Below are 15449 nucleotides of genomic sequence, written 5' to 3' on the forward strand. Positions count from 1 at the left end.
AACTGAACATGACAGAACAAGTCGGTCTCCAGAAGGCCCCATATTAAAATGTTCAACTTCACAACAGAAATAAACATGTTTACAGTCTCGTACAAAAAACTGTTTTAAGGGTGTCGGTTAGCTCACTTGGTAGAGCATCCGCCCCATGTACAAAGGCTCAGTCATTGCTGCAGCAGCCGACCTGTGGCCCTTTGCCACATGTCATTTCCCATCTCTTTCTCTCCACATTCCTGTCACTCTTCAGCTGTCTCTGTCAAATAAAAGTTTGAACAGGCCAAAAAAATACCAAAAAACAAACAAAACGGTTTTAGTCTCTTTACTATATTTCCCCTTCATGACATGACTGTACTAAGGCTGACTCTTGATATAACTCATCCATAAATCATCTGTAATGTAATGGTCATGCGGTTCACCCAGGACAAATCACCAGTTCATCACAGGCCTTACAAGTAACAATAACTTCTTTGGCACAGATTTTTATTAACATATTTACATATGATTTCACAAACTGTAAACTTATTACACTGTTTTAACCTCCTGAGATTTTGCTTAGCTGTACAACGTTTACTGAGATATTCAATCAAACAAACTTCCAAGACATCCAACATGCATCACACTCAAATGCATTAGAAAACTTAATACTAAAATGCAAACAATAACTAAACAATATTGTAAGATGTGATGCACAGTGCTACAGGCTATTAACAAAAACATCAAACTATTAAATGTGGTGATTTTTGCATCATATTTGATTTCCTTGTTGCAACTCTTTTGACAAAACATATTTTATATATTATATTCTGAGGTGAAATGTCAGCACCAGTGCTGCTGAAACAATGTATTTTCCACCCAGTGTGGTTCATCAAAGTTATATGAGTATCAATAAGCAAATCCAGTGTATAGATTGTCAAAAAAGGCTGTGACATCACTGTAGATGCTCTCTTCCTCTGCTGTTGCTCTTCCTCTTCCTGCCTTGCCAGCTTTCCTCCAGGCAAAGTTTGGTGTAATAAACCAAAGTTTCCTCATTTCTCTGAAGAAATAAAAGTGCAAACATGCAAATAAATGAGAGATCAGATTTAATACATCCTGATAACTTTTTAAAAGTCCATCATCAAATTGTTTACCTGATGACTTTGCTGATCACCACTGGCTGCTGCAACATTTGCTTGCAGAGTGACAACAGCTGTATTTAAAAAAAAGAAATAATAGATTATGAAACTGATGGATTTCACTGTATTGAAAATGAATGATACTGTAGGTTATAGTTACACACAGCACATATGTAAATGAAATGATATTAACTTTTGTTTAATAGATCAGTGTATGAGTTACATCTCTTACCGTTACAACAATCACAGGATTTCTTCTTGATGGCACAAACAAGGAAGCCGATAACAATCAGACTCAGAGCCAAAGCAGCACACAACAGAAACAGAACTGGATCCTGCCTGTTGAAGGCTGAAACAATAAGAACAGGAGCAAATAATGAAAGGAAGTAATTTTGATGAGATCCTTCCAGTTTTTAAATGAATGATTATTAATGATTTGTATTAAAATGTTCTGCAGTTACCTTCAATCTCCAGCTTTGTTCCATTTCCAAATAATATCTCCCCACATGTGGCCACAGCACAGTAATAAGTCCCAGCATCAGAGGAGCTGACCTTCTTAGAGAAGCTGTAGACACATTTCTGTGGAGAGTGAGTCTGAGGACTCCTCTCACATTCATCACCACTGTTTCCATGAGCGTAAATTAAACTGGGATGTGATTCATCTGATCCGGCTCTGAACCAGTACACACTGTGTTCTCTTGGACAGGTTTTATTCTCAGAGTCAGAGAGGACTGAACACTGCAGAGTCACTGAGTCTCCTGGACGGACTGGATCAGATGGAGGGACTTGAAGGACGGCAGTGATATCAGGTTCTGGTCCTGGAAAATACAATTAGAAAAAAACATTCTTTACTCACTGAAAATAAATGTAACTAAAAATGGTAATTTATATCCATAAACATGTCCGATAAATTATGTAAGCATATTGTCTTTACATGATCATTACATTTAAATGTAAACTTCTGTTATCAATGATGTTTACCTTTAATCCTCAGAAATGTTCCTTTCAAAAACGTCAGGCTAAGTTCATTTATTTTTATACAGTAGTAAAGTCCAGTGTCGCTGAGCTTTGTCTCATGAATTTGCAGAAGAAATGTTCCAGGTTCTTGTTTTGTTGTCATGCGAGGTGGCTTGTTAACACCTATATAATCAAAGGAATATGTTCCTCCCAAGAATTCAGGCATGTTTCCAGAAACTAGCCTGAACCAAAACAAAGTTGCTTCGAACTCTGATGATCTCTGGCGTGTACACGTCAAATTCACATCATCTCCAACACCAACAGTCTTCATGTCAAAGTTCAGATCATCTGAGCATCCTAAAGACAAATGAAATACAGCAGTGATCAACAACAGAGATAGATTCATATCTGCCCTGTGCTCAAATGATGCAAGAATATGAAAATATATTTATAAGACAAAAGTTGACTTACGCCCCACTGTGAGGATCAGCAGTAAATAAAACACGGTCAGCATTTTCATGTTATTCCACTTGAGATCACTGAAATTTAGACTGCGTTAGAAGATGATTCACCTTAATGTAACTATATCAAGGGGGAGGGAACAAGTTTAGAGCAATCTGATTGGTCCATTGTTATGTAGGCATCTCACTGCACTACCACAGAGGAAGTAATATCACAATCTTTCCAACCTAAAGACATGAAACAACATCAGCTTTTGTTTGGTTTCTGTAACTGACACTGACAGTTTGATTTTACTGATCTTGTGTGTGTGTTCAGCTTATAAGGAAACAACCTCAATGACCTCATGGGGCTCATGTATCAAGAGACATTTCTGATCTGTACATTATTAGTTTTTGTTGTCATTTGTTGTTTATATTTATAGAAACCTTAAAATAGTTCAGGTGCTCAGTTTTCAGTGCTTCATGGGTATTATCCCCATGCAACATGGTGCAATAAAACCAACCGATTCAGTTCAAAGAGTTCAAAAGCATTTTGCCAATCAGAACCTCACATTCAGTGGTCATCGTTTCAAATGTTCAATGTTACTTTTTATGGTTTGGTCACAGTATGGTCATTGTCATGTCTTAAACAAATCATGTTTTCAGTTATCCTCCTGTCTTGTCTTTTCAGGGCCTGTGTTGCACCTGTGCTTGATTGTGTTTACCCTCCCCTTTTCCATCTATTTAGTCTCTGCGCTCCCTTTGTTTGCCAGTTCGTCTTGTCTTGTACAGCGTCCCAGCATTTCTTTGTCTTGTATTCTTGTTTTTGATTACCTGATCTTCAACCTTTAACCTGTTTTTTTTTACCACAATTTTTGCCTTACGGATTTGTACTTTCGCCTGGACTCTTTTGGTTTTCCTAGCTTATCTAGTAAAACTTTTTGAACCATCACTTTAGTCTCTGAGTCTGTATTGCGAATCCTTCTGTAAGCCCCCTCTGATAGTACGAACTGTCCATAAATGGATTCAGTGGACTCAGACCCTGTGCAATCCACCATCCAGACGCTGCACAGGCAAGAGGAGGGCCTGTGTGCTCTACGTCATGGGGCTCCAGGCCACGAACACCAGGCACGAGGAGGTGCTGGCTAAGTTTGGTAAGCAACTCACCTTTTTGACAACTCATGTCGAACAGATGTCTCCCGATGCTTCTCCAGGAGCCACAGGCAGGACTCCTGTGCCGGTTTCAGCCTCCTCACCGTTCTCGCCTGTGCCCGAGGGACCCTCTGTGGTTTTGGTAACACCACAGATCCTCATTCAGCTTTCCTGACCGGAGAGATTCTCCAGGGACTCGGGGGACTAACGGCCATTCCTCACCCAGTGAGCTTCACCTCAAGCTTCAGCCTTCATGTCCCTTTCTTCTGAGTGAACCCGAGTTGCCTACGTTATTTCCCACCTGTCCAGCAGAGCAGAGGCATGGGCTACAGCGGAGCAGAGTGGAGCAGAAGATCTCCGGTATGTGACACTTTAGAACTCTTTACTAACGCATTAACTAAGACTTTTTTAACGGATCACGCTGGGTCGGGAGGCTTTCCGTGCTTTGGTAAACTTGAAGTAGGTGGGAAGGAGTGCCACAGATTACGCTATTGAGTTCTGCACTATCACCGCTGACAGTGGATGGAACCAGCCAGCATTGTATAATGCTTTCCTGCACGGACTTTCTGCATCCCTGAAGGACCAGCTCGCCCCTTTGGACCTGCCCCCCAATCTGGACTCATATGTCATAGCCATGAGGATCAGGATTAATAAACGCCTCACCAAGAGAGAGAAGAAGAGACCCCAGCTCAGTCTGTTCCCGGCAACTCACAGAAGACTGGCCTCCGGGTTTTCCCACCGTCCTCCGACTCAAGAGGCAGCTTTGGCCGTTCCTAGAGTGCCCCCTGCTGACTCGGAGGAGCCGATGCAACTCGGACGCACGCATCTGTCTGCAGAGGAGCAACAGCGACCCTGCTGGAGCGCCAGTGTTTTTACTGTGGCCAACTGGGCCATCTTCGAGATTCCTGACCTGCCAAAAGGTCAGCCTCACCTACTAGGGAAGTATTGATGAGTCAGGCCAACCTGCCCGAATTCCCTTTTCGTTCGTCTACCATAGTAACAATTTTTCTCTGCCTGTTTTACAGGGTCTCAGGCGGTGCTGGTGGACTCCGGAGCGGACACTAATTTTATGGACCGAGGGCTGGCTGAGAGACTTAAATTGGAAAATTCCACTCTGCCCAAGCCATTTAAGGCCACTGCATTAAATGGTTGTATGCTATGTCAAGTGACTCACATCACTCAACCAGTCCAGGTAACTTTCCTAGACCACCACACTGAGACCCTACCATTTTTTTTGTTTCGCTCACCACAGTACCCCATGGTGTTAGGACTCCCATGGCTCCTAAATCATTATCCTGTTTTTAATTGGAGATTGGCCTAAGTTCTTAAGTGGGGAGACGATTGTGCCAAAAACTGTTTTTGTCAAGATGATTCTGTTCTCCTTGGGGAGATCCCTGCCCATCTACTTAACGTTGATTCCGACTACCCCAATCTCTCTAAGGTTCCCCAGTGCTACCTAGATCTCAAAGAGGTTTTCAATAAGTCTCGTGCCACCGCTCTTCCTCCACACAGACCATATGATTGTGCCATAGATCTCCTGCCAGGCACTTTCCCACCCAAGGGAGGCCTTTACTCCCTTTCTGCACCTGAATCACAGGCCATGAATGATTACATTGGACCCAGAAAAGGTCAAGGCCGTCGCTGAATGGCCCATACCTGAGAACTGTAAGCAGGTACAACGTTTCCTGGGATTCACGAACTTCTAAGGGAAGTTTGTGCGGAACTTCAGCACTGTGGCTGCCCCATTGCATGAGCTGACGTCCCCCAAGAACAGGTTTGTCTGGTCAATTCGGGCAGACCAGGCCTTTAACAAGTTGAGACTGGCCTTCACCACAGCTCCAGTTCCTGTGCTCCAAAATCCTCGCCAGCAGTTTGTTGTAGAGGTGGACATCTCTGACATCGGGGTGGGGGCCATCTTATCCCAGAAGTCAGTGAAAAACAATAAATTTCACCTATGTGCTTTCTTTTCCCATAAGCTGTCTAGCTCTGAATGGAATTACAACGTGGAAGATCATGAGCTGCTGGCCATTAAGACGGCCCTGGAGAAGTGGAGACACTGGTTGGAGGGAGCGAGCAACTGTTCCTGGTCTGGACCAGGATAATATCTGTGTTGTGGGTGGGGTTTCTTGGGAGATCGAGGCTGTTTGTGCCTGACTGCCTGCGTTCACAGGTGATTTCTTGGAGCCATTCCTCCCAACTGTCCTGTCACCCAGGGGTCAAGAGGACTTTGTCCCGGGTTAAGCTGAGGTTCTGGTGGCCGGAGATGGAGACTGCAGTGGCAAAGTACGTGGCAACCTGCCTGGTTTATGCCAGGTGCAAACCGTCCAGACAGGCTCTGGCAGGACAACTTATCCCCCTCCCCATCCTTTCATGTCCATGGTCTGAGATCTCTTTGGACTTTGTGACTGGGCTGCCCACATCTTAAGGTAACACCACGATACTCACCGTAGTGGATCGATTTTCTAAAATGGTGCACTTCATCCCTCTTCCCAAGATTCCCACTGCTAAGGAGCCGGCTGTGGTGTGGTTCCCCAGGGATGTGGTGTCAGACCGTGTTTCCCAGTTCATTTCACGATTTTGGAAGGAGGTCTGTTCTTTGGTGGGAGCCTAGGTCAGTCTAACTTCTGGATACCACCCGCAGTCGAATAGTCAGACGGAACGGCTGAACCAGCCCCTGGTTCCTGCCTACCGAGGGTGAGTTCTGTGTGCCTTCTGCTGCTGTCCTAGTCCGGAGGTGCCAGCGTACTTGGCTTGACGCTCGCCAGACTCTGCTTAAAACATCCAGCAGTTACAAGAAGTCTGCTGACCGACGTAGGACCCCAGCTCCCACCTACCGTTGCGGCCAAAGGGTATGGCTATCCACCCGTGACTTCGCCATTCGAGGGATTCCTCGTAAGTTAAACTAGATCGATGCGCATCTACCCCACCTTCCATGTCAGCAAAATCAAGCCTGTCTAGGAGAGTCCCCCTACAAGCTGTATTAAGACTGCTACTTTACATTTATTAAGTATGTGTTTTTTTAGAATTCATGCTTTTATTTATACAGGACGAGCGAAGACAGACAGGAAAGAAAGTCAGAGAAAGGAGACAACACACAGCAAAAGGCCTGAATGGAACCAAAGTCACCCCAGCAAGGCCTTGGCTGATTGTACATGGGGTGCTCACTCTACTATGTGAGCTACAAGGATATACACACTTTACATGTTTCTACTCCCAAATTTTTATACTTAATAAGTGTAAGATTTATGTTTAAAAACTGGTCTTGTTGTGCCTGAAGTACGGTCACCAGGCTCCTAGTTTAGAGAAGTCGACAGGGATCCTCGCACAGATGTAGGAGTAAAGCTTCACTTCTTTTCAGAGAGCTGGTTAAAAGATGGCAACAGTGCAACACTCGAACAAAATGTCTTTAGCAGTCAGTTAAAGAGGAAGTAATCGATCCTTCTGATTTGTGTACACCTAAAAAAAGAATGTATTTAGCTATTCACTGCAGTGACACACAAAGGCAAAAGAGCCATCTTAAATGTTGTGCTCCAGCCATTTCAGATGCTCCACATCATCACTGATGACCCGCCCACTCTGCCTGTCAGTCACATCAGCAGGAAGAGAGCAGCATGTACAGAGTTTAGGAGGGCTGTTAAACCATCCATCCTATACACTCACTTCACTTCTCTTCAGAGAGCTGTGAAAGGCAGCAGCAGAGCGACTCTCTCACAGTATCACAGGAACACATTCAACTGGAGGTGTTTAGAGTTTCTGACCTGTATATTTTTATCTGAGGGGTCGAACCATGTGAACAAACTGCACTAGCTCATGGTGGCAAGTGCAATACATAGCGGTGGTGGTGTAACCTACACTTGTTATTTGCTATTGTAAATGCAAATCAATATCCATGACAAATAAGGCAATGAAACATGTACATATGTGAAAACATCAGTCAAGTGCAACAACACAAGACATAACAGCCAGCTTATATCACCCACTAGTTCAACATCAAGAAGCCCAGCTCTGCGTCTTTCAGTCTTTTATTTCTTGAAGCTCTCGCCAACAACTAAAAGTCAGTCCCAGTTTCCCTCTCTCTTCTTAGCTTCCTCTGCTGAGCCTGGTTACGTGGCTTGCTTGTCTGATTCTGCTGTCCATACAGGCATTACTCTCTATCTGGGACCACCCCCTGTTTTTTTAAATCTGACATGACACCGACACCACAGGAACAGTTTTAAGGCACAATAGTTAAATCAAACATGTTTTTAGTGTTATGTTGTTTTCAGTTATAGATGTGGTATCTTTCTTGTACTGTAAGTTCAAGGAAGAAAGTGACACATGCACAAACATCAATTTAATTACATTTTTTATTTGCATTATATTGATTAAGAGCCTTCAAATCATTCAGTAAGCCAGTATTAGTGGTAGCGTAAACCTGTATACCTGTGTGTGTATACCTACATGTTATGCAATGCACAAATTTTTTTTGATTTTTCCATCATCATAGAAAGTAACAGGACATATGACGTTGATTGCAAACAGATGGAACAAACTGAGTCAAAATGATACATTGATCCAAATGAAATATTGTTACAAATATCAGATGCAAATATTGATGTGAAGCAGAATATTTTCCACAATGTTCAGGATTAAAATGATATTAATCCATGTTAATCTGTCTCAAAAGTCCTGACACCAGAGTAGATTGTTTCTTCCTCTGCTGTTTTTACATTCCTTCTCTCTGCTTTGCCAGCTTTCCTCTTGGTGAAGGTTGGTGCAGCATAAGCCAAATGGTCTTCATCTCTCTGAGAAAATATATGGAATAATGTTCAAGACGGCAAATGTTAATATTCACGTGCCAACAGCTTTTCCATTGTCATGTTTTCTTTGTATACCTTACCTGCTGAATTTGTTGATTGCTAGCTGTTGCAGCATTTGTTTCAAAAACAGCGGCAGCTGTATTAAAAACAAGATTATTTAACTTAAAAAAATGCTGCAAGTTAAGTTATAAAAATCGGCATTGTTTTTAGATTCATTGAATATTGGGCTACAGAACTAATGATGCAAATCTTGTGAAATTAGCTTCAGTAAAACCGATGATGATGTTTAAGAAACTTACAGTTGCAAAAAGCACCAGATTTTTTCCTGATGATATAAATCAGGAGAGCAATGATGATCAGACTCAGAACCAAAGCACACAACAGAAACAGGACCATATTCTGCAAAACCTGCCTGCTGAAGGCTGAAACAATAATAAACAGTAGGAAAGAAGCAAATACTGAAAGTTAACAATCATTTTGATGAGATCCTTCCAGTTTTTAAATGAATGATTATTAATGATTTATATTAAAATGTTCTGCAGTTACCTTCAATCTCCAGTTTTGTTCCATTTCCAAATAATATCTCCCCACATGTGGCCACAGCACAGTAATAAGTCCCAGCATCAGAGGAGCTGACCTTCTTAGAGAAGCTGTAGACACATTTCTGTGGAGAGTGAGTCTGAGGACTCCTCTCACATTCATCACCACTGTTTCCATGAGCATAAATTAAACTGGGATGTGATTCATCTGATCCGGCACTGAACCAGTACACACTGTGTTCTCCTGGACAGGTTTTATTCTCAGAGTCAGAGAGGACTGAACACTGCAGAGTCACTGAGTCTCCTGGACGGACTGGATCAGATGGAGGGACTTGAATGACAGCAGTGATATTAGGTTCTGGTCCTGGAAAAAAACAAAAAGGAGACTCCATGTACTTTACTATAATAATAATATAATATATATAATAATAAATATAATAAGGAAATGTACTTTTTTTTTTACATATACATGGGTGAAAATTGGACGAAAATGTAAACTACTAAATGTAAATGGTGCTTACCTTTAATCCTCAGAAATGTTCCATTCAAAAATGTCATTTCTAGTTGGTTTATTTTTATACAGTAGTAATGTCCAGTATCGCTGAGCTTTGTCTCATGAATTTGCAGAAGAAATGTTCCAGGTTCTTGTTTTGTTGTCATGTGAGGAGTCTGGTTAACACCTATATAATCAAAGACAAACGTTCCTCCCAACAATTCAGGAAAGTTTCCAGAAACTAGCCGGACCCAAAACAAAGTTGCTTTGAGCCCTGACGATTTCTGCCGTGTACACGTCAAATTCACATCATCTCCAACACCAACAGTCTTCATGTCAAAGTTCAGATCATCTGAGCATCCTAAAGACAAATGAAATACAGCAGTGATCAACAACAGAGATAGATTCATATCTGCCCTGTGCTCAAATGATGCAAGAATATGAAAATATATTTATAAGACAAAAGTTGACTTACGCCCCACTGTGAGGATCAGCAGTAAATAAAACACGGTCAGCATTTTCATGTTATTCCACTTGAGATCACTGAAATTTAGACTGCGTTAGAAGATGATTCACCTTAATGTAACTATATCAAGGGGGAGGGAACAAGTTTAGAGCAATCTGATTGGTCCATTGTTATGTAGGCATCTCACTGCACTACCACAGAGGAAGTAATATCGCAATCTTTCCAACCTAAAGACATGAAACAACATCAGCTTTTGTTTGGTTTCTGTAACTGACACTGACTTTGTGATTTATTTGATCGTGTGTGTGTTCAGCTAATAAGGAAACACCCTCAATTACCTCATGGAGCTCATGTACTGTATCAAGGGAAGTTCTCTTCTCTTGATACATGCACCCCCATACATGAAGAGACAATATGCCTTCAAACATTTCTGTTCTCTACTTTTTAGTTTTTTGTTGTTTATATGTATTTGAGTTGGCACCTGACTTCCAGAAACCTTAAAATAGTGCAGGTACTAAGTTGTCAGTGCTTCATGGGTATTATTCCCATCCAACATGGTGCAATAAAACCAACTGATTCAGTTCAGATATGTTCAAAAGCATTTTGCCAAACAAAACCTTGTGTTCAATAGTGCACATTTCAAACGTCCAATGCCATTTTCTTTGGTGACAGTATGTTTTAAGTTTGTGAATTTAAACTTGACTGTACTTCCTGAACTGGCACCCAACAGCTTTGGATGCAAATGACATACTGCCAAAACTGCCATTGTTGCTGTTAAAAGTATAGTCCAGTCTAGTTGTTTGAAGAAGGGTTGCATGTTTGGAGAAGTGGACCGGGATTCTTGCACAGAGGTAGAGAAAATCTTCACTTGTTTTTAGAGAGCTGGTTAAAGACAGCAGCAGAGGAGCAGCTTGTATCAAAGAATATGTTGAGATATGGGTGAAGAGAAAATCCTACAAAATGTCTGTAGCAGTCAGTTAAAGAGGAAGTAATGGATCTGTTTGATTTGTGTACACCTAAACAAAACTGTTGTTGTTTTTTTAGCTGACACACAATGACGAAAGAGCCATCATCGGGCCGCCATTTCACTCCACATCATCACTGATGACCCGCCCACTCTGCCTGTCAGTCATATCAGCAGGAAGAGTGCAGTGTACAGAGTTGAGGAGGGCTGGTAAACCATCCATCCTGTACACTCACTTCACTTCTCTTCAGAGAGCTGTGAAAGGCAGCAGCAGAGCGACTCTCTCACAGTATCACAGGAACACATTCGACTGGAGACGTTTAGAGTTTCTGACCTGCATATTTTTACCTGAGGGGGTGAACCATGTGAACCTGTGAGAAAACCACAAATAAAATAACAACAAGGTGATTAACATACATGTACTGTATGTACAGTCCTGGACACCCTCACAACAACAGGGACAGGAACACCTGACAATATAATGTAGTCCAGTACAACACCACAAACACAAAACAGGAGGTTTTTAGCTACAGTCACCGACTTGAAAGGTGTTCAGAGAATGAAAATACATCTGTCGTCTATCTAGAGGGCCAAAACTGTCATAACATTTAATCGACCAATGTGTTGTGGTTTGTGGCCTTAATCAGGGTCAACGTATTTTTGACCACAAGTCAGAACAAGTTGAATCGTACATAAGAAAAGTAAACACGTTTTTTATGGACTCACAAACACACACTCACAGTCCACCACTGACAAACAAATGATGGCATGGAAACTTCAGCATTGTGGTGGTCGGTCTTCAAACTAAAGTGTGAATCGAACGCGCTCTTCCTCTTTCTCACTCTCTGTTTTAGCCTCAGAAAGCGTGCACTTGACTGCTGCTATGCTGTAATGTTAAAAACATTAGTAGTAATTAATTCATTTATATTTATTAATATTCCAACAAATGCAGGAGTTGGTAAACAGGATGCTTGAACACACACCCAGTCACACATATTCATTAGTGTTTATATGATGGTTGCTCCTTTCATTGGTAGTTACTGTTAGGGGGGAGGTGCTTCATTCACTGGTCACAGTCTGTCTTAAATCAGGAATCAGAGATTGAACTGTGATTATAAATGAACTTTACCTGATACTGTAAAAGATTTTACATACTTGCAGAATTGTGGTCCATGCATCACTTTGTGGCAGGGAATGACATTAAATCAACCAAATCTTGGTTTAAACTTTTTAAATAATCTACAGACATTATTTGTTCTTTGAATGAGCCACATTAAACAGCAAGAACTAAACTTAGCCTGAAACCTTTTGTAGCTCTCCCTCACTACATATCCCTGTTGAAGCTCAATGTCGGTCTGTTCTGAGTAACACCTTGATTGTTGTCAAAGGGTGGAGAAAGCTTCATAGCGTGGTTAGTCTGTCATGACTGTCATAGCTTGTTTGCATTGGCTTTGCCTTGTTGTCAGAAGACTTCGAAGACACTAACGAGTGTTTAGAACCAGAAAGACAGAGGATTTATTGTTTATGTTTAGTTACTGCAATATTGCACAATATATTTTGTTTAAAGACGAGTTTCCTCTTGCCTCCTAAGAAAGATTGGTCTACATCATAAAATACTGTCTCTATAGCTAGGGGCTGTGCACTAGCAATTGTCTCAGTGTGCCTATAGTTCCTAAAGTTCACATTTATTTTGCATAAATTATTCTCAAACAATGAAAAGCACATGCATATGCATTGGCCACGGTATTGAAGAACTGTTGCAAAAATGCACCGGCCTCAATCATTGTAAGCAACAGAATATTGAATAGAATATGAACACCCCTCAATGAAAGGATACAACATTCGTAAACACAACAGGTAAAAATAGCAAAAGATATTTATTTAGACCATTTCACAAGTAGCCATAGGACCAAGGACTTGTAAGTTTGTAGCTTAGGCTAACAAGGAAGGTAAAACAGTACTGCAGTTCTTCTGAGAAGGCAAATAAACAGAGTTTTTATGTACGAACCGTTGATCAGTTTGGCTGCATAATGATCTGCAGCACCAATTTTTTGCATTTTTGATTTTCAAACTCAGCTCTATAATACATGGATAATACAAACTATGTACTATATACTATGTAATCAAAATGAGTGTTGCACAGTTTTAGGCACAAAAATGTACCCAATTACTCATGGTGAAAAAAAAAAACCAAATTTTTGATCCTGGCCCATGCTATTTGCTGGTTTCCACTAGGAGATTCCTGCTTTACTCTGAGGCACTCAAGCTGCAATGCTCGTGGCTGTGAAGTGCAAACCTGTGCGAAGTATCCAAAAACACTGTATCCAAAAACGTTTTGGTCTCTATAGGTAATTTTGCATTTGATGGAATAACTGTGGTGTGAATAGTGTGTATATCAATCCAACTGCCTAGACTTCAGTGCCTCAAGAAACTGGCAGAAACCAGAAGCTTTTTTTCCGTGTTAAACGAACCTGCCTAAGTTTCGCTACCTCAGAGAGCCCGCCCTCTGGCCGAGGCGTGGTCTCGCAGTTAGTTATCCATCGCAGGACCTGGCATATAACCCCCACTGCCCCTGCCCTGACTGTCCTCCTTTGGAGTGTTGGCCTTTAAGTGTAAGCCCCCTTTCACATGCCGATACGTCTCATCTATCGACCTGGCCCAAACCAAACCCAATCTTCAGCACTGAAATTACATCTTATGTCAATAGTCTTCTGCAACCACAACCTTCGCTCCGCTAACCGCATTATACGCGAGATATGAATCTTAATGTGATCCCCGTCCTGCCTCAGCAGCTGAATTCCTACAACTACTGGATTGTTTTATCGCAGCAACGTGTCGGATGTCCTACACATACTAAAGGTCACAGCCCTGATTTGGTCATCACTGTTCGTACCCCTCAGAAAACCACTGGGCCGATGACCTAGGTGTCTCTTGACCATAAAATCATCAACATGAGAGGTGCCGTATCTCCGTCACACTCACTAGGCCACAACACCAAATCCGGTTTCAGAACCTGAAAAAAACAATTAACCCTGTAATCCATAGTTCCTTGACCTTCAGCATCTCCTCTAAATTAATTTGTCGACAAGCCAATGACGCTGTGGACTTCGAACATAAAACCCTGAGCAAACTCCTTTAGACCACCATCAACCACAAAACCAACTAGTTAATTTCTCCCCCCCGCCCCGTGGAGACTAGCCAGTTACCAAAGGAAGGCGCTGGGCGGTACGCGAGAGGCGTTTCAAAGCCACAGTCTCACCATCCATAAGCTTGCTTTCCAGGAACATCAGGAAGGCCTACTCCAAGTCGCTTAGGAGGCGCGTTCTCGCCATTTTTCCAAAAATTTTTTAGAACAACCATGGAACACTCAAAGCACTTTTCTAACCGGCACCATCTGCCTCCAATCCCACACCTCCATTACTGCCAGAAATAAATGAAGAAATACTGCAACAATTCATGGTCTTTTTCAAAAATAAAACAACTCCATTCGCTCTAGCCTCTCCGTTCCGCCACTCCACCGCCAGGACACTGAACCACAATTGTAGATCTCCCAGCCCCTAAATGCCTTCCTTATGTCGGCCTCCCAAGGTTGAGAATATCAGCCGAGAATGAACACTCCACCTGCACTCTGGACCCCCTTGCAACTCCATGGTTAAAGATAACCTCTCTGCATCAGCCCTCTGATAACAAAACGAATAAACATCTCCCAACTGGAGTTTGTCCCGGCTGCCCTAATCTGCCATAAATAGACGCACGTCCTCAAAAAACCCACACTCACTCGACCCAGAAGAGTTTGCCAACTATAGACCTATCCAAAGCTCCCATTCCGTTCCAAGTTTCTTGAAAAAGTAGTTGCGGCTGCAAATCGTCAGGAAAATCTTATAACACAACATTCCAGTTTTCCTGGTTCCGAGCTGCCGCAGTACAGAAACAAACTTGTTTAGAGTAACAAAGGACTCCTGAATGGCAGCAGACTCCGGCTCACACCGTCGCTCCCTTGTCCTTCCTCGAGCTGTCGGCTGAATTTGACACTGTGGGGACCAGACGTAGTCCTCACCGCTACATCACTCTATTGGACTCAATTGACAACTGCTTTAAAACTGGTTTCAACTCCTACCCACGACAAACTGAATCATTCTCTTTTGGCAATGCAAAAATCCCATACAACACCTATTACCCTGGGGGTCCTCAGGTTGCTCAGTCCGGGCCCTATCCTCTTGAATTTATACATGCTCCCACCTCGGCCGTGTTTATTGAGATGCCATGGAGATTTCCTTCCACTGTGAGGCACGACACAAGCACTCTACAGCAAAACTGGCACACACCCCTCCCCAATTCCCCCATCATCACCATCGGTATAAGCTGGCCCTGCCGTTACTCTCGCCTGTCTGGAGGAGATAAAAGACGTGGATAATCTCAACCTACTTCCTTAACTCAACATTTAAAACAGAGGCATGATTGTGGGAAACCCCTAACCAGATCCAGGCATCTTCCATAACCAGCCCACCCTGTCTGGTCATGACATTCCCA

The 15449-nt window shown here is 42.4% G+C and overlaps 1 protein-coding gene across 1 annotated transcript; it reads right to left on the reverse strand.

The window, feature by feature from the left end:
* Positions 1 to 474: 474 nt before the first annotated feature.
* Positions 475 to 9646, reverse strand: LOC113746004 (uncharacterized). Its single transcript, XM_027280081.1, has 5 exons — positions 9518 to 9646; positions 1571 to 1927; positions 1342 to 1458; positions 1125 to 1183; positions 475 to 1030 (listed from the first exon to the last, which is right to left on the reverse strand). The coding sequence occupies exons 1-5, from the start codon at positions 9552 to 9554 to the stop codon at positions 926 to 928; spliced, it is 675 nt and encodes a 224-aa protein (XP_027135882.1). The 5' UTR covers positions 9555 to 9646; the 3' UTR covers positions 475 to 925.
* Between the last annotated feature and the right edge of the window lie 5803 nt (positions 9647 to 15449).

Source organism: Larimichthys crocea, chromosome I (assembly GCF_000972845.2).
Source record: "Larimichthys crocea isolate SSNF chromosome I, L_crocea_2.0, whole genome shotgun sequence".
In the NCBI taxonomy this organism is placed as follows: domain Eukaryota; kingdom Metazoa; phylum Chordata; class Actinopteri; family Sciaenidae; genus Larimichthys; species Larimichthys crocea.